Source organism: Seriola dumerili, unplaced genomic scaffold, assembly GCF_002260705.1.
Source record: "Seriola dumerili isolate Sdu_G_001 unplaced genomic scaffold, Sdu_1.0 BDQW01000002.1, whole genome shotgun sequence".
NCBI lineage: Eukaryota > Metazoa > Chordata > Actinopteri > Carangiformes > Carangidae > Seriola > Seriola dumerili.
The window spans coordinates 6581420-6607910 of record NW_019174257.1 but is presented as its reverse complement, the minus strand read 5'-3'; the positions used below and the strand labels follow the sequence as shown (position 1 = coordinate 6607910).

General features: G+C 38.8%; 2 protein-coding genes across 3 annotated transcripts; one reads left to right on the top strand and one right to left on the bottom strand.

Annotated features, from left to right (window-relative positions):
* Positions 1-6602: 6602 nt before the first annotated feature.
* LOC111217267 (angiopoietin-related protein 4-like) lies at positions 6603-10399 on the top strand. The gene is made up of 7 exons (XM_022739087.1): positions 6603-7161; positions 7504-7614; positions 7811-7898; positions 8701-8814; positions 9043-9138; positions 9233-9514; positions 9681-10399. The coding sequence occupies exons 1-7, from the start codon at positions 6676-6678 to the stop codon at positions 9860-9862; spliced, it is 1359 nt and encodes a 452-aa protein (XP_022594808.1). The 5' UTR covers positions 6603-6675; the 3' UTR covers positions 9863-10399.
* An 828-nt stretch (positions 10400-11227) lies between these two features.
* LOC111217121 (dipeptidyl peptidase 9-like) lies at positions 11228-26172 on the bottom strand. 2 transcript variants are annotated; one of them, XM_022738888.1, is made up of 21 exons: positions 26017-26172; positions 23808-23898; positions 22730-22974; positions 21144-21256; positions 20558-20731; positions 19607-19775; positions 19393-19503; positions 19091-19219; positions 18653-18714; positions 18444-18544; positions 18122-18299; positions 17702-17861; positions 17084-17163; positions 16259-16429; positions 15608-15743; positions 15357-15502; positions 14397-14543; positions 13990-14142; positions 13484-13626; positions 13026-13137; positions 11228-12490 (listed from the first exon to the last, which is right to left on the bottom strand). In XM_022738888.1, exons 2-21 carry the CDS (start codon positions 23861-23863, stop codon positions 12398-12400), a joined length of 2679 nt encoding a protein of 892 aa, XP_022594609.1. In that variant the 5' UTR covers positions 23864-23898; positions 26017-26172; the 3' UTR covers positions 11228-12397. The 2 variants fall into 2 exon arrangements, with proteins under 2 accessions (XP_022594609.1, XP_022594692.1); XM_022738971.1 differs by having other exon boundaries at positions 26031-26172.
* Positions 26173-26491: the final 319 nt, after the last annotated feature.

The window sequence follows — 26491 nt, the reverse complement described above, 5'->3', positions numbered from 1 at the left end:
TGCTTTAAAAGAATGCCCCATGTATGACATCAACATATGAAGCTGTATACAAGCTCTACCTCTCACACACTTTTCAGTTCTGCCAAACGTCTCCCTTAGATGTAAAAAAAAAAAAACAGGAGTCAGGCTAGGACGGAGACTGTTTTCCAAAAATGACATCTTCTGTTTATGAATGGCTCTAACGTGAATAAAGCAATAAGATAAATAAAAGGCTGAAGCATTAAAGTACAATCCTGGTAAGTTTTTAAAATAGTGCTGGTAATTTGTGGTGAATAACAAATATATTTAAAAAAAAATTGATACCACTCTTGCCGACTAGAAACGAATTATTTAATATAGAGTTGATAAAATTCATGTAAATAAAAAAATAATATACTGCCTAACAATTTTACTCCACAAAATAAAATTTTAAATAGTGAAAAACAATGCAAAACTAGATTTAATTAAAGGAACAGTTTCACATAATGGGAAATACACTGACTTGTCTTCATCTTGAGAGTTAGATGAGAAGATCTCATGTCTTCCCAGTAAATATGAAGCTACAGCTAGTAGCCGTTAGCTTAGCTTAGCTTAGCTTAGCATAGCATAAAGACTGGAAACAGGGAAAAAGCTAGTCTGGCGCTGTTTCAAGGTAACAAAATACAACTACAGCATCTCTAAAGGCCACTGATGTAGACATTGTATCTCAATTGTTTAATCCATAGAAAAACTGAAGTGTAAGAGCGACATGTTATGGTTTCGTGGGGTGTTATGTGCCATATTATTTCTTAACGACGTCACTACACGTGGCCAAGACAAAATCCAGCACATAACTGAGTTCTTACTTCTTGGTCTTTGTATAAATTAAACAAAAGAGATATAACATGTTGTCAATTTTGTTACCTTTGGACGGAGGCAGGCTAACTGTTCCCCTCTCTTCCCAGTCTTTATGCTAAGCTACACTAACCAGCTGCTGGCTGTGGCTTCATATTTACCACACAGACAAGAGTGATATAAATCTTCTCAATTTACCAGAGGGTGAAAATGAATATTTCTATTTCTATTGAACTATTCCTTTGATCTACATTAACTCAATATACTAAAACGGAGATAGACTGACACATGAAGAATGAATATAATTTCTAGGATTATTGGTGATCAATCAATAACCTCACAGTATGCATATAGTCCCAGAAATAAATGAACACAATGATCTAAAATCCAGTTTAGTACTAGAACTGTATATCAGTTTTGGGAAATGAAACTGTTGGAATCTATGCGACAACTATAAATAACTCTGAATTATGTCAAATAGGAAACTGCAGTCATCAACAAAAAAGAGAAAATTCGATAATAGACAAAAAAACTCCAAATACACAGAAACGGCTTTCAAGCAAATTACAAGCTCAGACTGAAACAGTTTTAGAGATTTAAAGAGAAACAGACAGAAATGTTTCACCATTATCTGACAAAAACAGTTTAGTGTGGTGAATCTGGAAATATTGTAAATTAATGTCTCTGCTGTAGCAGCTCGAATACGCAAACCAAACCTGGGTCTGTTATTTTCAGATTTAGGTTTTCTGTTGACGGTTTTATTTTCCTCATCTGTTGTCTCTGTGATTTTTTTGTTTGTTATTTGAGGTTACTGATAATTACAACAGGAGGTTAAAGATCACAATAAATGTTAAAAATAACCTCTGATCCAGCTGCACTGTGCACTTCTGAATGTTTTTGTCGCTTTGAGTTGAGGTTCCTGCCGCGTTGGTCTTGCTGTCCAGCTGTGCATGTCTGATCCTGAACAGAGTCAGGGGGTATTTTCTGCCCCTGAGAGGCTGATGCAACATACCAGGCACGTGACAACACCCTCACCTTTCACACACTAACCCACTGGTGCCTAAAAACACTGTCTACCCCCACCTCCCCGCCCTTCGGTGGAAGCTCATGTACTGTACATGTGCAGATCTGATGGGACGTGTTGTGTTGTTGTAATCTCCACAGTTACTGTGCCCTCAAGGTTCATCAACAATCCAGGAATGTTTTTGTATGTGTTTGAAGATGAAGACCGTCTTAACTTCCAAACGTAACAGTATGAGGTGTTGAGATTTATAATCTGCAGATAACCACACTCAGTCTGATGTTTAGGGACAATAGCACCACTTTATCAGATTTCTCAGTACATCCGAGAATCAGTATTAGTTGTATCAGTACAGATACAGAAACTCACAGGAAAGTAATAGTCGTTTTGTGTCTCTCTTTTCCTTGGACATTTTATAAAATATGCAGGGGGATCACTGCAATCAGCATCCACAATTTAACTTTGCCATATCCCAAATTATATTTTCATTTATGGGTAATTTGAAGTGAAATATATATGTAAATTGAAAATTTGAATATGTTAAGGTTTTAAGGTTTGAAATCTACAGATGATGAGTGTTTCATACTCAAAAGACTGATTTTTGCGTGGAGCATCATGAAACTGCATTGTTTGATTTTTTTGGACACTAGTGAGGAGCACATCAAGCTGTAACAACATTGACAAAGTATCACCTTATAAATCTGTTATGATGAACCTTTCAATGAACGCTGAATTAATGTTTTTTTACACGTCAAGGAGACATGGAGGAAAATTAGCATTCATTCAAATTCATGTTTCTGAACTCCTGAGGGAAATATCTGAAAATATCTTCAGCTGCTAAATGCTCCACAATGTTCACCAGCTAGTGGCTAATTTTGTCCGTCTACTGTTTGGTGCTGTGCAGGTGATGTACAGTGCGTTTTTAGAGCTTGTTTTTAGCTAAAAGCAGCTGCCTGAAAAAGACGCTATGAGAGCAGTGAGAGTGAATCAAAGGATTCAATTTGTTGGCTGTAAAACCAAAACAAAGAGCTGAAAGATGCTAAAAAAGCTCAGTGGAGCTGAGGGGACCTGCAGTGTCAGGTGATAATTCTTTCACTACCAGTGAGGCCACTGACATTACACATATAAAAAAAATAAGCTGCTAACAGTGTCAATAAGAATTAGAATAACTTGAGTAACTTTGTTAAATTAGTCAAAAGGACTGTGTGCTGTCAACACATTTCTGCAAAGAGACCTTCATCAGGCATTTCACACAGCGACGCACAATTCTGTGTAAGTACATAAAATCATCCAATATTAGTGACCAAGCAACCGGCAATCTAAGAACAACACAGGACTGGGCAGAGAAAATACACTGAGGCCCAACAGGTGAATCAGTTATTGTTTGAAAACAACTATCAATATAAACTAGTAAACAATCCATAAATATATTCTAATGCAAGTAGGTTCAAGATCAGTGAACATAAAAATATATGCAATTACCCAAAAAGTTAAGTGTTTTACTGGACCCCATCCAATATATTTAGAAGACTAACATTCTCACAATACGCATAATATCTTATTACATTAATAAATAGGTCAAAATGTATTACTCCCCAAAAATGTGTACAAGAAACACTGATTCTCACACTGATGATGGGTCAAAAGTGCACAATCTCAATACAATGTGAGACTAGAAAGTTTCCAACACCCTGACTGAAGATTTAGTTTCAAGATTTTGTGATGACTACCACCACAAATTTAAATCAGTGTTTTTATAACTTTTTATACAAACACTCGTCTCTTCCAGTGTGTGAACCTCCCGGTTGTGTGACGTTCGACTTGTACATGACCTCGCTCTGCGGCTGTGTGATGTTGAATGGGCTTGGACACACATCCTCATTTGCAAGTTGAACATTGTGTTCTGATACAGCTGAGTGAAGGAGGGAAAACTGCCTCGTCCAGCTGATTTTGGATGGAACTGCAGACACGATGCTCTGCCTCACATCAGCTGAGAGCAGGAACTTCGAGGGTACATGCAGAGCAGCAGACTGCAGCACAGTTACGTGCACATGCACCAGCTACTAGGAACTACCATGTTCCCCATTACAGTCTCATGATGCGACAATAAAACCACCCCTGGTATTAGCAGTGTCATATTGTGGGCAGAGCTCAGGGCAGCATGAAAAATGATCATATAAACAATCTGAACATGTAAAGGTCCTGTAGCTATATTAGGAACACAAACACACATGGACTAAGGTATCCTCGTTCATATTTCAGCAATTTGTCAATGTTTGTTCTAGTTTTATCTTACTGTACTTTGTACTGTGTAAAACGCCATGCAAATAAAGTTCCCCTTAGTGTGATTTAATTTTCAGCTTTTTCTCGTCATGTTTTTTGTAAAAAGATTAAACAAATGGATCAGCTGTCAAGTCATATGCTCTTGCATTCAGTCAGAATATGGAGTTTTCTTTCAGTTTCAGTTTCTAAATATACAATATTATGAATTTTGTTTATCACCATAATGACAGGGTGTTATTCAGTGCCCTCCCTCAAACATTAATCACAATGACCTCTTTCTTCTGTTCACATTTGTTGTCATGTAGTTCTTGCCTTGCCAGCAGCACGGCTCTGGTGACGTCTGTATCTCATCCATTCACTAAAATATCTCAACAACTGCGAGATGCACTGCCATAAAATCTGGTTCAGGCATTCAGTAATTACTTTATCGACCCTCTTTTCCTCTATAGCGCCACCTTGAAGTCGATATTTGTTGTTCTAAGTGAACTATCTCAACAACTATTTGATGGACTATCATGAAATTTGGTACAAACATTGTTCGCCTCAGGATGAATTTTAGTAACTTTGGTGAAACCCTGAACGCCTCATCTAGCACCAGAGCAAAATTCACTTTGTCCTATTCTTTGGTTTAAGACCAAATTCCTGCAAAGCCAAAAACATTCCCATCAGCTGCAGCTGCACTTTGCATTTAGAGCTAATTGTGAAATGTTAGCATGAGAAACATCACAATTGCTATACTTCAATATGCTAGCATTGTCATTGTTAGCATGCTAATCTTAGCATTTAGCTCAAAACCCTGCTGAGCCTAATGTTGTGTTCCATTTTCCTTGGAGGTCGGATGTCGGACATCACACCTGAGTTGACCATGTTCCAGTACAAGAAATCAGAAGCTTGTTATTGCTGTTAATTGCTTTTTGTTGGTATTGTTAGCAATACCGGTTGATAACAAGACATTATGCGGTATTTTGGCAAAACAAACAGTGTAGCAACAAGTCCACGAGTAGAAGCTGAACAGTGCTGTCTTTACTACTGATTTAATGTGACACAAATAAGAAATTCTAATAAACAGTATATTACTACAGCTTTTGCTTCTGTTGATGCGCAGAGCAGCTATCTTGGATTCCTTGGCTTATCAAAAGAGCGATAATTTATTGTTGTATTGTTTGATTAAGTGAATAATGAAGTTATCACTTCATATGTCTGACGTAAGGTTTTTTATCTCACCTATTTATTCTAGAAGAATAAGTAAAATATTGAAAAAAAGCTCAACCAAAGTCACGGGCTGCTAACATGTATGTGTGTGATTCGGTGTTTGTCATCTGCACCTCATCAGTACACCACGTGCCTTGTGTCGGGGTGTGTGTGTGTGTGCATGTGCGACTGTTGGATTTTGTTGTCAGGAATGAGTGTGTAAAAAGGCCTGAGGGTTGAACTTTCCCCTACTTCTCACAGTGACTCCGTCTCTGAACATTCTGCAGCATTCCTGATTCATACCGAAGACACTGAGCAACCGGCTCGCTCCTCTCACTGAGACGAACAACAACATCAGACTGCATTTCCACACAATAATTTTGCAGACTGAAATCTTTCAGTATTGGGTTAAATCTGTTTAAATCTGCCAGAATAAATTTGAAATATAGGAAACATTATCTACAGTGTGCTGGGGATGGAAATTGTATGCTGCAGTTGGATGTATATTCCATAATAGTCTGTAATTAATGCAAACAATATGAACAATGTCAAATGTAGTTAAAGGAACCTTTGAGCTTGTGGATTATTCTGTTACACAGCATTAAATCTGCACATTTATTCAATTAATTACAAGAAAATTTATCAGCAACTATTTTGTTGATCAATTAAATCATTTTAAAAAGGAAAAATGTCAAATATTTGACAGCTCCAGCTTCTCAAATGTAAGAATTCAACTCTTCTCTTGCTCTTAAATTGTAGTAAATTAAATATTTTTGGATTTTTTCAAGATATCACTTTGTGGTCTTGAACATTGTCATGGACATTTTTCCTTTTAGTGTCTTCTTGCGTTTTACAGATTAAACAATGATTAACTGAGTATATAATAGGCAGATTATTTGGTAATGAAACTCATTGGTTGCAGCCCTACAGAGAATAATAATAGTATATGAATAACAACTGTAAGACGCAGAGCTGGAAAATAAAATTTATGGTAACATTTTATCAACAAAAATCCTAGAGACTATATCACTGGGATAAAAATCAGATGCGGCTTTACTAGAAAAGCTCAGAGCTTTGAAAATAAAATTGAATCCATGTCACGTCCCTGTATGCGTGAGTGTTTAACCAGTGATTCAGACCTTTCATTGCATCATGGTCCATGTCCTCAGAAGGGTTACCACAACGAAAAACTTTCCACGCCCCCCAATCCTGAGCTCCAAGCTCAAGCAGCCAATCAGAGGAGACCTCAGCTGCAGCACTGAGCTATAAAAACCTCACAATGCCTTTCAGCAGCACACAACAGACAGAGCGACATCAGAGCCAGCTTTCATAACGCAGCAGACCACAGACTCTCAGCACACACAAAGATGAAGATGCCACAGCTTCTCATCCTCCTCTTGACCATTTTGGTGCATGTCGCAGCAGGTTTCCCCACTGACAGAAGAGCTCTGCCAGGCCAGGACAAGCACGCCTCCTGGGACGACGTGAACGTGGTGGCTCATGGCCTCCTGCAGCTGGGCCAGGGTCTTAAGGAGCACGTGGACAAGACCAAAGCTCAGATGAGAGACATCAACGCCAAACTCAAAGCTTTCAACAGCACGATGGCCGAGCTGGAGAAGAAGCAGCAGGAGCAAAATGAAGCTCTCATGACCAGAGGAGGAGAGGTGGAGGGGAAGGAGAAGATGGCTGTAGAGCTGGCTGAGGAGGTGAGGGTGAAGGTGGAGGAGGTGAAGAAGCAGAGCGAGGACATCAGCTCCCGGATGGACAGACTGGAGGAGAAGGTGGATGAAGTGCTTACAGGATCGAAACTGGACAGCAACTACAGCGATCACTCAGGAATCCCATTTATCCAGGTGAGGGGAAAACACTGTTTTCATGTTGTTATTTCACCCCAACAGAAAACATTGATCTAATGTGGGTTTTCTTCTACAATGAGATGACTGGTAAAAACTCTTCAAAATCAGAGATCATTTAAAAGGTTTAAATACAAAATTAGATTTAAAAATCAATCAACACTTAATGAAAAATAGACACCAATCAAACAAAAAGCTTCTTTCTTTTTTGTTTTTTAACCACCAGCACTTCAAAATCCTCCATTCTAGAGAGACAGATGTTACATTTGAGACAAAGCTGTGAGAACACAATGATGCTGTGAAGCTGATGTTTTGTTTTGTTGTTTGTCCTGCTCTTTCCAGAGGCTGGTGGCAGCTCAGAACAGACGAATTGACCAGCTGGTGGAGAAAATCAAGCAGCAACAAAGCAAACTGGAGAAGCAGAGTCTGCACCTGCAAGCGCTGCAGAGCAAGGTGAGTTACACGGCGTGGACATATATATAATATTCATATAACACTGACTGTACTGATAAGAGGGGACAAAAATATAGGATGATGCCTCTAGCCGTAAGACTACCGTAACTTTAACAAGAATACAGTTTGTGCTTTTCAGTTTTGAAACAGAAGTGATCTGTTCTGATTTCTGGACTCTGCTCTGTGATTCCTTCAGGTTTCACATAAAAGAGTGAAATCACACAGACGGAGAGATGAAGAGAGGGCACTGAGAGGAGAGGCGGAGGAGAGCAAAGGCACATCAGGTAAGAAAACTGTTCGTCTTAAAAAGTTTATAATGATCATGTTGAAAAGACTTTTTATTAGTGACCAGTGTGAGAGGTTTGAAATCTCAGGCTGCCCTGCAAACATTAACAGCTGAGTTAAAGCTCATCTCCCCCTCAGAGCAGATCTTAAACCATCACCCAGGAGCAAGTAACCTTTGCCCTCATTTCCTCCGGGAATCCCTCTATTAGCATTGAGCCCCACAAACAAAAACAAACCATCCCGTGAGGGACACACCTTGTACCAACCATGGTTCATAGTTAACATAAAGTATTTTGAGGTGAAACACAAATGGTTTAACCCAAACTCATCAAATCAACAGATGCCTGAAAAAAAAAGACACAAAAAGTCTATAGGTCATTAGATAAAACAGCTGTAAAACCTGAATAAATGTCATTCGGTTTGCGTCAGCCAAGAATAAAAAGCACGTACAGTGACATAAGAACAAAAAAAAAAAACTTCACCTTTGCACCTGATTTATAAAAACTTGACTCAGTGGCTGAGCAGCTCACACAGTCCAAAGATCAGGGAAATGAGGACAGCAGCTTCAATAACACACCCACTGTACTGTATGTCTGTAGGACACTGCAAGCTTTGCTCTTAGCAGACTTTAAACTCTAGGTATTTTTTTTTTCGAGTTGCACAGAGCTGAAAATTATGATTAATATTGAAAACTCCAGCATATCTGCAGCTGGACTGAGATTCTGCAGCTGTGAACAAAAACCTCAGTGATTTGATTTACTGAATGATCTGATCTTTTTTTCTGTGTTCTGGTTTTCTCAGGTTTGGCCAGAGATTGTCATGATCTGTTTGTGCAAGGGCAGCGAGCCAGCGGCATCTACACAGTCCAACCCGAGAATTCCCAGCCCTTCAGTGTCCTCTGTGAAATGACTTCAGGTGAGTCAACAGATACGATGCCTGAACACCTCTGGTTTTAATTAGATTAGACCACATTACACAGCTTTTTATCCAAAAACACACACACTTAACAGCACATAAGCAGAGCACAGAGCAGAGTCTCAGAGAGGATTCGTGGCCTTATAAATGGAGTTAAATTTGCTGTATTTTTTAGTGAAATACTGTTTTGTCCTCTTCGGCTCAACCTTTCCTCTCCTCTCTCTGCAGAAGGTGGATGGACCATCATCCAGAAACGTCAAGATGGATCTCAGAACTTCAACCAGCTGTGGGAGAGCTACAAGAAAGGCTTTGGCAGCCTGAATGGTGAGTACAGTTTGCTTAAAATGTTAAAATAAAAAGAATAAAAAATCAAACCTCAGTCACAAAGATGTTAACCTGAACTTTTGTCGTCCCTCAGGTGAGTTTTGGCTGGGCTTGGAGAACATCCACTCCCTCTCCAAACAGGGCCAGTATGTCCTGCAGGTGGAGCTCTCTGATCGTGCGGGAGAGCAGCACATGGCTCATTATCGATTCCAACTTGACGGAGAGGAGAAGAAGTTCGCTCTCCACCTGGAGCAGGAGACATCATCTGGGGCTGAGGAGGAAATCATGACCACTGCAGCTTCTGGTCGTCCCTTCTCCACAGCCGACAGAGACAATGACCTCACTGCAGACGTCAACTGTGCTGAGCTGCTCACAGGTACAACCGCTTCTCTAAAAGGGTCAAATCACCCAAATCACACAACACAAAACATTTCCTCACTTCCCCATTGTCCTCAGCACATGAAGACAAAATTCTCTACTCTTTTCAAATGAAAATAAAAGTTAGTAGCAGTGGCTTTAACAAGGAAACTCTTTTGTTACAGGTGGTTGGTGGTTCAGTAGCTGTGGTGAGTCAAACCTCAACGGCAGATATCCCAGAAGGCCGAGCCTGCTCAGGAGACAGAAGTCCAGAAGACAAGCAATGTTTTGGACGTCCTTAAAGGGACAAAACAATTCTCTGAAGACCACGCTTCTGAAGATCGCACCCGTCACAATAAAGCAATGAGCTGCTCAGTCCGTCTCAAAAAAGTTCATCAGGAAAAAACCAAAGAAAACAAATGTTTTATAACTTAAATGTTGAACTACATCAACAAGCTCTCCTGATGTTTATTTATTTCTATGCTATGCCATATGACAACTATTGTCTCAGTCATATTGACAGTTGTAAAGTTCTTGCCTTTATAAGGGTTTTATGTCTTATTTTGTAATATCTGTTGTATGTGTTTTAATTGCTTTGTACTTAAATAGTGTATAATTTCTTACTGTCAACATTTATACACTTTAAACATTTTATATTTCATTTGTATGAAGTGGATGAAAACAAAGTTTTTAAACTTTAAATAATAAACTCAACACAACTAACTGAACTAACTGAAATAATGGTGTCAGTACTTTGTCTCTATTTTTCCTGTAATTAGCACCAAACCACACGGTTCTTTCCAGGAAACTTTAAAGACGTTATAAAGAAATTACAGACCTGTAAAATAAAGCCATAAAGTCAACTGGCACAGTGTGCTGCATTTAAATTTCTCTCCACAAATGATGCAATTGAACAACAATTAAACAGTGAGATTTGAATTCAACATCATACATCTTTAGTGTCGATTAAACAACTAAATGACACAAACCAAATTTCAGTGTTTGTTGTACTTAAATTAATAAGAATTTGTATCTTCATGTGCTTGACATCTATTATCTAGCAGAGTTAAATCAAAGGCTCTCAATGGCTTCCAATACTTTTTTTCCATTTACTGTAATTTTGTTTTGACGTCTCATGAGTTTCATAAAGGATCCCTTTGGCACTACTGCCCCCTGCTGGAGAAATGACAAAAGCATATCTTTCTCCAAAATAAAACAGCCTAATTTCTTAACGGGTTTTCACCTTGTTATAAATGGTTAACATATATCTGACTAACAAATTCTTTCTCATTCTTACTGCTGCTTTGATCTGTAATTTTAGACCAAAGAAATAGGAGCTATTTTCTGATCTGGGGGTCTGATGATAAGAGAGCAACTATGTGGCACAGACTGTAAAGCCCCCTCAGCTGAATGTATGAATTTGGGTTATGGAGGTAAAACTGACTACACTTTAGTTTTGTCTGTGTTGAGAGGAACCCCCTTAGGCTGTCTTACTCTTCCTGACAAAATATCTGAACTTTGTTTTCGATACTGGCTTATACATTGAGGTTGATTAAACAGGTTTATTTTCTAATTCAAATCTGTTTTATCCTTCTGCTCCAAAACATATAAGGCTAAAACTGCTTTAACTCTCACAAGCCTGTAATTTTTCAGCTTTATTTTTTCACAAAATTACCACTGAAATTGTTTTTTAAAATAATACAGTTTGTTTGGTGACAAGACTTTGAAAAAAGATTGTTCACTTCTGTTTATTTCTTCAGTATCTGAGAGTACAGGTGATGGTAGCTCATCTCACAGATGGTCATCAACAAACATGTAACAAGGCAATTTATTGTCATAGGTCCTCAGACAGATTCCCTGATATAAACTATATGAGCAGGTGCTCTTAAGCTCTTGCAAGGCACCTCAGGCTGCCAACAGTTGGGTCAAACATCATCTCATTGGTCGATGAGTTTGTTGGCACCAAGGCAAATATGTAATATGTGCAAAAGTCCTCAGCAGCAGAAGAAAAAGAAGCTCCCGCAAAATGAAAGCGAGCGATTGTGTGAAGAGGTCAGCAAGAGGTCACTACATATTTCCACCAGTTATGGATGCATAATAATCCATAAAAATATTTTTTGAATAATACACAATAAAATGTGACAAGTAACTTTTTTTTGTAGATCTGCCAAAGAGTGACACACCACATAAAACAGCACACACAAGAACATGGAGTCAAAGCAACACAAAAAAGAGGGGAAGGGGTTTAAGATCTTGTTTGTATGATCTTATAGAGGTTTACATTTTCTAACTTCACTCCAGTGTTTATTTGTGGAAACAGGAGAACAATAAAAGAGTTGGGAATGGCACGAAAGAGCATAAGTGCTAAATCACTTGAAATTGCTTCCAGAGACTGGACGCAGCAGGCCCACTTCTCCATGTTTGCATCGCGGAAAATTCTGTTCTGTTAAAGGTGCATTAAGAAGCGTTTTATAACATCAGTATTCATCACTTTCAAATTTTGATTTGGTGTTTTTTTTCTTATCCACCGTAGAATCTGTTAAAGCTTCAGCCATGTTTGTTCTGGGCAAACGGCGCCCCCTGCTTGTTTTGAGGCAGTTTTCCCCTCAACTGTAAAAATCAAGCTTCAAGACTACGAGACGGTTATTTGTGGTAATTACACTAACGTGTGAATATTAATCTCATGATGATTTATCGATGCTAAAAAGCTACAGCACCTATAAGACTGATGAACGACTCTTGAGGTGTGATGAGGTTTGGCATAGCCTGCATTCAGCATATAATAAAATCAAGTGAAAGAGAAGGTGATGCAGGTTTAAATAAATGAAGGAATGTGAAGGAGGAGACAAAGAGAAGAGGGTTAGGAAGCGAAGAAGGAAAGGTCAGTGTGTTGAAAGGCTTATCAGAGGTTCTGCTGGAGGAAGTGCAGCAGCGTAATCTCATAATGTTCTCCAGACTCTGGACATCGGATGCTGTGTCGCTCATTTGGATAAACCTGGAAAAATAGGAAACCACCGAAAAACATCTTCAGTCATTGTGGGAGCAGCTGGATACTTCAAATACTTCACATTTTATTCCACCTCACTTTTAATTCCAATCTGTTTTTTGTTTTTTTCATACAATACGATGCATGATGCTGGTGACTGGAGAAAAGCATCATGTGATTCTTTTCTTGTCTACAGGCAATTATCATTAAGTTTTTAGGCAACAACAATATCCAGGGTTGTAGATGTACTTTTCTTGACTGGTAGGAAACTATCATATCCAAACTTGGATCTTGGATTGAAACATTTGTAAAACCACTGAAGTTTTGACCTTAAAACGTTGCACCTTGCTCTCTGCCACTGTCCCAAACAAGAACAAGACCCAATATGACAAGTTATCTTTTAGATTTGTTGTTTCATACTCATCTCATCTAAAAAAGTTTTCACCCTTGCTTTAGTGAATGGAAGTAACCCATTCAGACATTTTGTTCACATCTATATCAGAGTCTACAACTAAAATCAGTGTATGTGAGTAAATCCTCCTACCTGCAGGTTGTATGGTTTCCCTGCCCGGATGAGCTGAGACACCAGAAAGTTGGTGTGGAAAAAGTGCACATTCTCATCTAGAAACCCGTGCAGGATCAGCAGTCTGTTGGGCCTGTATTCGATGGAAAGATAGAGGTCTTAGTTTCTCTGCTTCCATTCACATATAAACATGTAGAAGTGAATACAGCTAACACCAAGCCTGTCAGAATCAAATCGTACACTTCTACACTACACCTCCTGACGAACCACCATCTGCGCCAGACTGCAAAATCAACTACGTTGAGACCGGACGTGTTCGCTAACAGACGTGGATAATAGAAAGTACAGTATAATATTGCTTTTCTTTATCTTTTTCCTATTGCGGTGCTCATAGCTGTTCGGTAGACACAGTAACTGAACGGCAATGAATTGAAAGCATTAATATGAAAGTATGTATTTTAAAACATGACAGCTCTCACTCGTTTGGGAGTTTGTTGACATGCAGGGCGACAGAACAATCCTCGTATCCCTTCTGGTTTTTTTCAGGCGTGTCCAAATATCGCTCTGTGTAGCCGGTGTCATAGGCCATCCACAATGTCACCGGTGCTCCTGCAATGGCAACCTAAAACAAAACAAACTAAAACTGTTTTTTTTTGTTTTTTTTTTTAAGTTGTTTCTTTAAATATTCATTATCAATCATTTGAGCCTGTAACAGTAATTGATGCAAACAAATCTGACGACACGAAAAAACACTATGAAGATAAAAGTTTTTCAAAAAAAGCAATTTTCAATGAAGCTGAAACTGTCACTTAAGTAGCTGTTACTGTCTGACAGGTCTCCACAGGATTATCTCGTACATATATTTTCATGAACCAATCTGCCGTTAAAGGATCTGTAAACATGTTTTAAATCTCCATGTGAAGTCTCCTACTTGGCCACCAACTGTAAACTCACTATTAACAGAGTAAATGTTCATGATTTTTACCTTGAAGATGTCAGGTTTATGGACCAGGCCCATGAGGGAGAGGAAGCCTCCATACGACCAGCCATGGATGGCAACACGACTCAGGTCCACAAACTTGTACTTTTCAGCTACATAGTGCAAACCTTCCACCTGGTCTTCAATCTCCACCTGACCCTGGTTGAAAAAGGAGGTAAAAGCAGAGGTCGCTCACTCGAAAACAATGTTTAAAAATGCTAAAACTCAAACTCAAACACAAATTCGATGAAAGTATTAAAAAAAATTGAGTCACTATACCATATATGTTCCCACAAGTTATTAAATTTCCATTTATCATGCAGTTATTGAATAACAGAAGGGGCGGGCTGCTCTCTCTTCATCACTATACAGTTCCTCTGATAGACAGACGGATGCTTGAGTAAATTAAATACCATTTTGTCCTTCACAGCTCCTTCAAACTGGAGTCCTCGCTGACAGGATCCCCGCCCATCGATGACCAGCACAGCGTAGCCCAGAGAAGCCAGAGTGCTCAACCGCAGGTACTTCACTCCTTTATAAGAGTTATTCACTAACTGCACCTGGAGGAAAAAAATCAAGCATGTTTACAGTGATGTAAGTTGTTAAAAACTGAGCCCCTTCCATCACCCACTTCAGTCACAGCAACTTTGACAACGATGGCATCAAGGCATCAGACACAGTCATATCTTTTATTGAATTTACTTAAGCACCAAAATATACTGGAAGTACCAAAAGTACAAGTGATCATTTCAGAATAATAAATACTATATTATTGGATTATAATTATTTTATGTTTACTTATGTAGCAGCTGTTAGAGGTGGGGCTACATGTAATTTCTTTACATACTGCTCAGTAGCTTGTCAGTTTTATTTGTGGATTATATTTTGTAGTATTAATCTGAATCTGCAAAGTAACTTAAAAGTTCTCAAAATGAAGTTTTTCAAATACTTAAATGTATATTTTACTGTGCAATGTAGTGGAGTACTAACGTACAGTAGTTGAGAAAATGTAATTAACTACTTTTCACCACTGACTCTACAGCAATCACAGATTTTACAAAACAGGGCAGTTACAGACAAATGTGGTAGAAATCTTTTTTTAACAATGAAAGTAATTATTTGTATGTCTTCACTAGGCAAGACAGTTAACAAGCAGCAGCTAGACCAAGTGGAGATTAAAGATTCAGATTAATTGTTATGCAGTGTTGAACAGCTGTTGTAAAATAAGTGATAAACCATCACCAAAACCATGTTATCTGAAGTTAATTCTGCTTCAGTTGACAGAAGTTCACAAAAAAGGCAAATTCCTTATTGTTCTACAGCTTCTAAGGCGACACAACATCAATCTGATTTTAAAGTGGGAGAGATCAAACCTGCGGACCGCCGTAAACAAAGATGACAGTGGGATGCTTCCTGCCGGGGACCAGGTTGTACGGTTTGTACAACATGCCGTACAGCTCAAAGCCTGACTTCCCTGTGAAGCTGAAGATCTCTGGAGGAGTGTAGTCAAATGGGAAACCTGGAAACAAACAGCGGACACAAGAAACACAAGAAAAGAATTTCTTAAGAAAATCTCACAGCTGCCAGACGACAATTCATCTGTCATAAACAAACTGTCCAGTACCAGCAGGCTCCATCATGCTCGCCCAGAACTGCGGCTCTTTGTGTAGCGGGTCGCTGTCTGAGCCAATCAGCTTGAAGATGTGCACACAGGGTGCGGCGGTCAAGCTACTGTAATGGCTGATAAACATGTCAAAGGTCTGTGTGGAAGAAAAGAAAATTTTATAATTATATTTACATATTTAAAGACACTAAAATTTAATAAAATAAAATTGTCATGTACAGGAATGAAGCAGTCTCCGAAACAGTATTTGCACTGCAAGGAAACACTTGAATACAAATGAAATTAGCACGTTTTTATGTCAGTTATCTTTGGTTTTCCAGACAGTGTTGCAGCAGCTGTCAGACAGGAGCTTCCATCACATCAGTGGTGAATGACACCGACTGATATGTGATGATTAACAGCTCCAATACAGCTTCAATACAAGTGATGTATCTGTAAAATCCTGATTTCAAGCTCCACAAAAGCATAAAATATGCTACTGCTGCTAAATACAACAATTTAATGCTGCAACTTTTGGAAACAAGCTAACTCTGGCCAGCATCACTTACAATTAATCTGACATTAAAAAACATTTGTACTCTGTAGATTTGCACAGTTTTATTTTAGCTCAAAATTTAAGAGTTGTACTTGTAAGAGTGTGAGTTTCGATACCTGGCTCACTGAGCAGCTGTGGGAGAATCCCGGTTTGGTGAGTCGGACGATTTCACCCGGTGAGTCGTAGCTCACCACATAAAGATGATGCTCCAGAGGAGAGTCTTTGGTTCCCTGGAAGTAAACCAGCTTTGCCGTCTCATCCACCCAAATCTGAGGACTGGACGAACGCTACACCAAACACCACAGGGCGAGAAAAACTGTTGGTACGTTTTGTTAGTACAAAGACGAGAGAAAAATAAAGTCCTAATGCAAGAATGTTTTCATATTCTGGTCCTAAAAGGTTTGTTCATACGAGCGCACCAAGTCAGATTCACCAAACTCTCTTTACTGCACAAACTTTTTGTTAATCGCTCCTTTCAGACTGATGACTAACTGATGACTGATGTGTTGTCCCTCTGTGAAGAAAGGAAGTCTATATGTTCATGACTCATACGCTCTGGACCACTCGTGAATTTTTTTCGTACCTAAGAGAAACATCTGTCCGAGAACATTTGGTGAATGCCACAAATTCTCTTGTACGTGCCACTTAAGAACAAATCTGCATGACGGTTTCTTGTATGAGGCCCACTGTTTTATTTTTAACTTAGTTTGTTTATTTATTTTAGTCTCACTGTTCATCCTGTCTAATTTCATGTCTACTTTTCTTGATCGGTTGTAAAAGAATGTGTTTTTAAGCACTATTTGAAAAAGCACTATTAACATACCATGATTACAAAATCCTTTTATATAGTACTAAAAACAAGTTCAGCGCAGCTTGTTTTAATGAAAATATTTAAATCATAGTCTACAGCACTGGACCAGTGACACAGTAAAATGCTTTACCTTTGCTCCATGATTTGCCAGCACCTCCCACTCCCCACTGGTTATCGTCACCTCCTCTTTGACCGGACACTTGAAATCATCTGAAAATAGAGGAGCAAAGATGTAAGTGGATCAACTGAAAGACCAGTCAGCTTTGGTAACTCTATAAGTCCGCCTAGTTAACATTCACAAGCAGTATATAAACATACATAAATAGTTTATACCACAAGATAATGTAGTTGTAATCATAAAATTTAAATATATCTTCCTAGTGGAAGATTTACTGACAAATACTATTAATAAAATACCTTACAACTACATTATGGAGTGTTATAAACATTTTAAACAATTTTTAAAATATCTTTGTGGCACAACATGAATATAATAAATCAAAACTGAAACTCTGATATTACAATGTTAAACTTAAACTGAACATAAAAATTAAATCGTCAAGCAAAAAAAAAAGGGAACAAAAAATGCCACTGTACAAACAGAATTGTCGATTAAATGTCGGAAAACAAAATGGTTTGATGGTGAGGTTGAGTTACAGGGTTTATATATTTTATTTCATCTTTTTATTTGTTGTATACATCTCAACAATGAATCTGTGACACGCGCCTGTGTTCTCCACAGTGTTACCTTCAGAGTGTGTGTAGCCTTTGGCCCAGTGATAGCTGCCCCGCTGTAACACTGAGGTGATCTTATACAGGTGGCAGAAGCCTGTTTTAGACTCATTTACTGTGATGAAGCTGATCTCATCATCACTGGTTTGGGTGAAAGGATGGAAGATATCATGCACCTGTAGGACAAACACACAGTAATTTTGGTTTTTTTTTCTTTTTTTCACTGCACTAGACAAAAATCTTTTTGCATAAATTGTAAGCAGAAAAGTTTCCACAGCTAATGACTGATACACAACATTACAGCTGCTCAAATTTGTTTGTGTGGGAATAGATGAAAAGATCTAATTTGAGTCAGACATGAGGGGAAAACTAAACTGGGAAACCTTTAAGATTCAATGTTAACAGATCTAGAGACAGATGTGGTGTTAAGTCTCACATTGATCCAGATGTCGCTGGTCTCTTGGTAGATGATGAAGGGCTGGACTGTGTCTCCGAGGGCCTCCAGACTCTCTTGTCTGCTGGTCTCATCCTGATTTGCTGGGATAAAGAGCTCTGGAGGAAGCAGGACCAACTGGAGACGCTGCTGTCGCCTTTCCATCATGACCGCCCACGCACTGACACGCACAGAGACGAACGGAAACGTGTTACCAGGTTTTGGAGTTTCAGAAGCTTGGTGAAGTTTAAAGGCAACGAGATGTGCTTCTATAACGATAGACTGAATGATCTGTTCTTTTCAACCTCTTAGGGAAGAAACTTACTATCGGCCATCCTTTGTCCAACCAGCTCTGGTGATGTATTCAGCACATGGGAACAGGCTGGTGAAGGGAACAGGCAGCTCCTTTTCCTGTGTGCTGACAATCTGAGGGAGAAAAAACACCAAGCTGACTACAGCGGTTCGACGGTTTGTTCACTGTGGCGGGATAAATGCATCATCACATATTGGGATATTTTGTGGATGAGCACTCACTTTGCCGGCATCATCTGTCCTGATTTCTGCTATTTTGAGAGTAATATCTGGATTCTTGCTGCCTGGAAATAAATAAAACTGAGTTACGTATCAAAATATGAACAAGAATTGTCAAACACTATTAACGTAAACACAAGTTAGTTAGTTAAGTATTATTGTTTACTGACACAAGAAAAAAACACACGCGCACACATATAATATATATATATATATAGCTGCAACTTATAGTTATTTTCATTCAAGATGAATCCACAGATTATTTTTCTTGATGAATCGATTAATCAGAAAATTGTTGCAGCTCTATATACATATGTATGGTTTTAATTAAACATGTCTGCTCTTTGAAACATAATACACACATCTCACAGACAAAACCATGAAGCTCTAGGTGTATCACATATAAATACATCACAAATACAGTTTTCAGTGCCTGCCTACCTGCACGTGGATATCTGTAGACATCTGTTTTACGCTCCTCCAGAGCCGGAGACGGGACATGGATGATCTCAACCTCAGACTCGTCCACCTCCTCGTATAAAATCTGTAAAGTCTTACCACCATCTGATTCTGAGCCAGAGAGACAACCAGTAAAGCATGCAGGTGTTATTTTGAAATCTTTGTCTTTGGGAAAAAAACTGCACAGGCAAAGTTAAGACCCCATTTGTGTTTGTTTCCAAAACATTTTGTACACTACGATTCTGCTTGATGCCTTGCTCTTAAGTCAACAATGTATAACTCACCTTCTCGAGCAGCTGGTGACCACCAGTATCCAGTGAAGCGGTCAAACTCCTCCTGTGTGACAAAAGTGGCTACACCAGCAGATTTGGGGTCCTCTTTTGGGTTATCAATGCCTAAAATGAAAACACAGATACATTTAAAAAGAAAATTCAGAGTTCCAGGTAAGACTGAGTCTGCGAACCGCCAACAAGTCTGTGAACACGTTTCATTCCTGACCTTTGTGGCAGAAGGTGAGCCTCCTCTCTTCACCCGTCTCGATGCTGGTCACCCAAATGTCATTGTTATTGATGAAGCCGATAAAGTTGGGGTCCCCCGGGCAGATCTTGGGGTCCATGCGTGTGCCTGAACTCTGGCTCTTGATCTCTACAGGATTCATGGGAGAAGTCTGCAACGAATGCACAAATGGACAAAGAAGAACCTGGTCACAGCTGCTGTAGTTCAACACTTCATTATCACTGATCAAAGACATAAAAAAGACATCAATCTATTCATTTTCTATTCTAGAAGATGATCAAGTCTGGACTTTTGAGGCTGATATGGATGTTTCAGAGTTTAAAAGAATCTTGTGAAAACTAAATGTTTTCTAACATGATGATGATGTACGTAACGATTCAACATAATGATGAGTGATCCTCTATTCATTGAAAATTATAATGATATTTAACAGTCAACCAATAATGAAAGTATTGATAAAGACATTTTGCAGATGAAAAATAAACTTATCAGTGCTCTCTGGTGGACAACCTGCTACTGTAGTAATGAAACAGGGTTTTCTAAATTATCTCTGGCAGACAATATACAAACTGATCTATCTGTATCAAGCTAATATGGACTGATAATAAACAGGTATAAGACAAAGCCATGCTGATACATTCGCATGGTTCTAGGCTATCCCGCCTTATCCTGTGCAGGGTCATGGGGGCTGGAAATAAGTTCAGAGTACAATGGATCAGAGCACGAGTGCAGCCAAATTTTTATCTTAACTATAAGTATTTATACCCTTACAGTGGAACTAAATAGAGGCCCAAATGTGACTTTAAAAAGACAGAAATCTCCCCCTCTGGCTGGGAATTGTTGAAGCACTGGCCTAATCAGCAAACCTATCAAAACCTGCAGATCTGTAATAATCATTCTGTGACTGCCTTATTCAACTTTCCTTTAACTCACAATGAAGCTGCTGTTTCCACCGTCACGGCAGTAGTACAGACTGCTGTTGGCCTGGAACAGGAAGAGGCCACTGGGTCGGTGGTAGTCATAGGAAGTTATGCCAGACACCCCCAAACGCTTCCTCTCTCGCAGTAGCTCCTCCTCCCGGGAGAAGCCCCCGTGGTGTGGGCTGGCCTGAGGTCATGGGTGACAGGAGGACACACAACGTGACAATTCTGGCCGAGCGAGGTCAAGGTCAAAGACAGTTTGTTCAGGGCATGGAAAACAAACAAACGGTGAGAAAACATTATCATACTAAATTAAAAAGAGAGAAAAGCCAAATATTAACAAACAGAACCACTTATCTCCTCCTAAGAACTTCTGTTTATGAAATCAGTACAGCCCAGTATAACAGCTGGATAGCAACAAACATCAATCCCAATATTATCAATATTTTGTCTTTAAGGGGACATTTGCAACAGTAGCTTTAAGCTCCATGGAGAAAGACGCCATTATGAGGAAAAGGTTCACAATCACTCTCTAAACAATTAAATATCTAGTGGGAATAGGATCTGAGTGGAGAAAGAGGACTAATATTCCTCCTCACCTGAAAGCGATCCAGCAGCTGTTTCCATGACAAAACCAGCAGGGCATCTTTGCGGACCTTCTTGGGAATGTCTGAGTAGAGTAATGCGTTGTCCCTGCTGGCGTAAGGCATTCCTGTAAGAACAGAAAGAGAAAAAAAAGATTCTGTGATCCCAAGTAAAGTTGACCTGTCGTGTTGTAGATGAACTTAGGTTCAACTACAGAAGACTTAAAATATGCTTGCCTTGATTATAAAATATAGTAGGGAAGAATTTGATTAATGACCAGCTGCATGTAAAGTGAACCTCAGGCTCAACCTGTCTGGTGGCTGTTTTGCATTTTGGCATACGTTTGGCAATGGTGCATCTGAAAACTGGTTCTGGTTTTGCTTTTGCTTTGATGGTTGAACCCTGCAGCTTTCAGAAAAAGCCATTAACTTTTTCATTCTAATTCTTGACGAAACTGCTTACCATAGCTGTTTTACACAGCAGAAACATTTTCTGCTATAAAACATTACACTACTGTAACTGTGCAGTCCACAGGAGTAAGAAAAATACACCCATTAATAAGTCATTTTTAAAAGTATTAACGTGGTTTGCATTGGATTTTCCCATTATATCTCAAGCTGGTGTAGTTATATTTGAGAATCAACAAATCGACAACAAATAAGCAGAGTATTTGGGGGAAAAGCTTTAAAGACTAAACTTTTGCTTTAGAAATTGCAGGATGATAGTAGATGTTTAAACATAGTATAACTATACTCAAGTAGAGAAGAGTCATGAAAAGTAAGTGAATTTAGTAATGTCACTTATCTAAAGTTTGCCTACATTCGCCACCACATGTAACGGTTACACCAGACCAAGTGAAGCTGAAGCAGCAAAATCCATGAGTGTGTTGATCTGAACCAGTGTTTTATTATTTGATATGAATTCAACTTTTGATCTACAAAAAGAAAATTGTGTTACTACTTGTTTTCCAAAGGTTACATGGTATCCGTTTGAAGGCTACAACTGCAGCAAAGTCTAAAAAATAAATTTAAACCAGCAACCACCAACAATTGGCCTGACTGCTTAGTGCTTGTATAGTGAACAAGCGAGCTACCATGACTACAGATTTTACAGGCTCTATGTAGTGCACATTACAAAACTTGCCATAGCTCAGGAGATAATATCACACACTGCTTGAGATATGATAGGAAAATAACTGGAACCATTTTCCAAAAATTCTGTGCACTACAGCTTCACCAGAAACAAGCAGAAATACGTCCACGAAGCAACATGAGTTTAGCTGAGTTTCATTTCTTCCTCCAGCACACATTGACTCAAGTCACTGCAGATCTTTGGATTTCAAATGAGCTTGAAAACAGTTCCAGGCTGACAACTCTGACTCACCAGCTGTATCCACAGATTATTCACAGAGGCATGCTAACTTTCAAACTGGCTGAAAAGAATCATCTGAATCTGTGGGTCAACAAGTCAACGCCCGCTAAAAGTATTTAATCTCTGCTCTTTGTTTGACCTTTACTGTAGAAAAGTGGGATTATTTGTCTGAAAATGAATATATTTCAACAACTGTGACAGATCCCTGGTTTCAGTTCCCCCAGCTCACCGAGGTAATAGATGCGGTGAGAGTGCGGGCTGGCCTCGTCCTTCTGCATGAACTGGAAGTCATGCGGCGCCTTGTTGATGACCACGCCGGTGTTCTTGCGGCTGTTGTGGATGATTTTCCGCAGGCCATCCCATGTATGCTTCTCCACCTGGAACTCGGTGGCATTCACATCCTCCATCTCCACCACCTCCGTGCTGTCCGAGAGCTCGTCCACCCCCGTCATACCTGCCAGTGCTTCTCTGTCCCTGCGGACAGCCTCAGACTGATCAGTTCATCAGACAGGTATATTTCCGACGTGACGAATGCAGGTGTATTTTTGACTGAAGATGGCATAAAAATACTTTGCACTTCAAACAAGCAAAAGTTTACTTTCAAGTTACATTCAACATACAGGTTTACATTGAATGTTTCACACCAAAACGCACTGTATCCTTGAGGATTAATACATTTGTATGGGACACATTTATTTTCCCATAAAACATTTTCAAAGCCACTTTTATGAATATTATAATATATTTTACAACCATGATTGCTCACAAGCAGTCTTCTTCTTTTTGGCTTTGTTGACACATTAATAAATGTCTCTGAGCATTGAACAAGTGTGAAACTGGTGACAAGCATTCGTGGCCCATGCTGCACCATACCGGTAGGTACTAGTGGTAAAAAACTCCAAAGACATTTCAGCTGACAACGGATTGATTGATGTTAATCTGATCATCAAATCTAGTTGTCTGGTAAAGTAGTTAACATCTTGAGAGAAATGTATGTGAAAATGTATGATTTTTTTGACAGTTCATCAGTTCTTTCTTAGGTAGTTGTCTATTTTCTGTACTTTTCAAAAAGCTAATAAAATCTTATTACACTGATACATTTTCTAATCACTGAAAGTTAAAAGGGACAACAGTGTCAAATAACAACTTCTGGCCTTCAGAGTATAATCTAAAATACAGAATTTATCTTTTAAGGCAGCAAAAGAAATAAAAACATTTCAGTTCAAATCTTTCATTTATAAAAATGAATGAAAATAAAAACTGAATGAATGTGGGTCAGGCAACTGTGAGTGAAAAAGTTTCCATACCTTTCCTGGCCGTCTTCTGATTGGTCTTCGATTTTCAGCCTCTTTACTTTGTGCATTAACCGTTCAACAACCCTGGACCAGACCTGACACCCTGTGGAAAACCAAGTAACGACATGACAGTTAAAGATGTGAGAGTTTTGTTTCAAGGTAACAGAAATGACAGACCTTTACATCACAGCACCTGGTCTAACTGACCTGAATAACCTTAACCTTAAACCTGAATAAGTAAAAAACTAGATCTTGCCCTACGCTAAGCTCACATGCGATCAACAGTGAAACTGTTACTGAGGTGACGGCCCCATTCAGGGCCGACATGTCTTTGCTGCTTCATCGTGGAGCTGCTGTTCTTTAGCTGACCACCGCCACACTTCCAGCTGTGTGTTCCTGGTATGAAATCTCACGGTCTGTGTGACTCAGCTGCATGACTCCAACACTTCAACGTCTGTGTCATAACTGTGGCAAATGTTACACTGTTACTCCACATTTTAGTGGAGACTGTATACTGTAGGCTGTGCAGGTGGCTGTTTTGTTGCCTGGGGCCTAAATGAACTGCAAATTCTACAGAAGTTAATTCCCAGAAAACACTTCAGCAGCCCTTTTGACCAAATCATGACCCATGTCAGGTCTGCCAGAAGAACAAATGTCATAGTTGAGATTTGACATGATTTGATTCAGTCATTCTTCCCCATATATGACCATCAGTAATCACATGACTGAAGTTCCTGATCATAAGATCTGCCAATGAAGATGTGAGATGGAGTCAAAAGCTCTATAAAAACCTATTCAGTGAACCATGAGTTAAGATTTTTTTAAAATCCTAATCCATATGAAGTATCCTAGAACTACTAGGAATGTTCTTTATACTTGCATGGCTAAAAATGCATTGGTTTGCCACCACTTTATATTGTGTATTTCTGCATTGAAATGGCACTATAACTTTCTTAATCTATCCCATTTTATTTCCATTATTTAAGACTATTATAGTCTTAAAAATGATAAATGATTCAGTGTTGTATGAAAAGCATTTTGAACAATCTTTGCATTTCAACGAATGATACAAATATACCTGTGAGCAAGAAACATTACCATGTTGTTAGCTTTTATCTTGGGTCTAGTTATGCACCATGTGGTCACTGATCAACTTAAAGAATTTATGACATTATTCATCTGAAAATATCTGCTAGCGGGAACAGTCTAATTCTAATTCAGCTTTAAATCACTGTAAATCAAGTCCTGATATATTCTCCCACAGTCTGTACGCAACAACTGTAGAAGAATCTTTATTTTCTGTTTCTGTTCCAACATAACCTGCAGGCTTTTGGCACACAATTGAACACAACTGATTTGGGTATAAATTTAAAAATGGGTATGTATTACTGTCGATACTGACTACAAGCCTTACTTAATTTTTCAACACAAACTCATCAGTGGTGGGGTAAGTATTCAGATCCTTTACCCAAGTAAAACACACTGTAAAAATACTCTATTATAAGTAAAGATCCTATATTCAAAATGTAATTTAAGTATAAGCAGCTAAATGTACTTGAGTATTTAAGTAAAACTAAGTGCAGAATAATGGCCCCTGCGACTGATATAGTACCACATAAAACATCTTTCGACTATTAAAATTAATTAAACGATTAGTTCATTATAAAAAATAGTCGCCCTTTTTTCTGTTGATATTTTATAAGCATTTCATATGCTTTGTATCCAATAATCTCATTTTTCATTTTTTTTAAGTAACTAATGCTGTCAAATAAATGTAGTGAAGTAGAGGTATTAAGTAACATGAAAAGAAAATACTCCATAACTCATTGTGGCATTTTCGACACAGGTTTTCACAATCATGTCTGTGTCGCCGTCCTGTTAGTTTGTACGCATCTCATGTTCTTTAATATGTAAAAATACGTTTTGTGTGTGAAATAGTTGCACTATTATTTCTGTTTTGACACATCAGCTGATGAAGCTCGAGGGTCCACCGACTGACCGACAGCTTCAGTCCAGACAGAAAACATCTGGCTGAAAGTGTCCTGTCCCTGAAACCTGACGAACACTAAATAAACAACTTTAAATGAAAACCCAGGGTCACTTCACTTTCCTTTTGATGCTACCAGCTTAGCCGCCCGACTCGTTAGCTAACGTACCAAAACGGCACTTATACACAGAAAACAACTCAAAACAGCAAAACACTCATTCACTTTCAGCTTACACTCTGCCAAAGACCTTGGGAGACTTTATCCTTGTGTTGAAGAAACGCCTGTGTTGATATCAGCAGTAAGGGTCTGAATAGATTACAGAAGTCAACTATTTTCAAAGAGAGCAGGTAGTTAGCTTGATGCTAATATGCTAACAACGAGGAAATGGCTTGTAGAATCAAACGTTACAAGATTACAACCTTTACCCCGGATATGATCCATCAAGGCTGGATCTGCGTACTACACGTATTTACCAGATTTTATTTCTTTTAACTCGATTTTTTCAATTTTCAGTCTATAGCCGAAATAACCCTGCTGCTATGTTGTGAAACAATCAAGTCTCATTAAGGAAATAAATTCTGAAATATCTCCTTTTTCTTTAAAGTTCTTAAAATCAGCTGAACACTGGTGGGATTTCAGTTCCATCCCAGTAAAGGTACCAGTGACTCCTCTCCTTGCTTTAGAGCTGCAACTAATGATTATTTTCAT

Bases quoted from the DNA above. Each gene is read 5' to 3' on its own strand.
- LOC111217267 (XM_022739087.1), top strand. From the start codon at position 6,676: ATGAAGATGCCACAGCTTCTCATCCTCCTCTTGACCATTTTGGTGCAT. The intron at 7,615-7,810 runs GTGAGTTACACG...TGATTCCTTCAG, and splicing joins TGCAAGCGCTGCAGAGCAAG to GTTTCACATAAAAGAGTGAA. The intron at 9,139-9,232 runs GTGAGTACAGTT...GTCGTCCCTCAG, and splicing joins AGGCTTTGGCAGCCTGAATG to GTGAGTTTTGGCTGGGCTTG.
- LOC111217121 (XM_022738888.1), bottom strand. From the start codon at position 23,863: ATGCACAAAGTAAAGAGGCTGAAAATCGAAGACCAATCAGAAGACGGC. The intron at 19,776-20,557 runs GTGAGTTAAAGG...CATTCGTTGCAG, and splicing joins GTGGAAACAGCAGCTTCATT to ACTTCTCCCATGAATCCTGT. The intron at 14,143-14,396 runs GTATTTAATTTA...TTTTTCAACCAG, and splicing joins GAGCTGTGAAGGACAAAATG to GGTCAGGTGGAGATTGAAGA.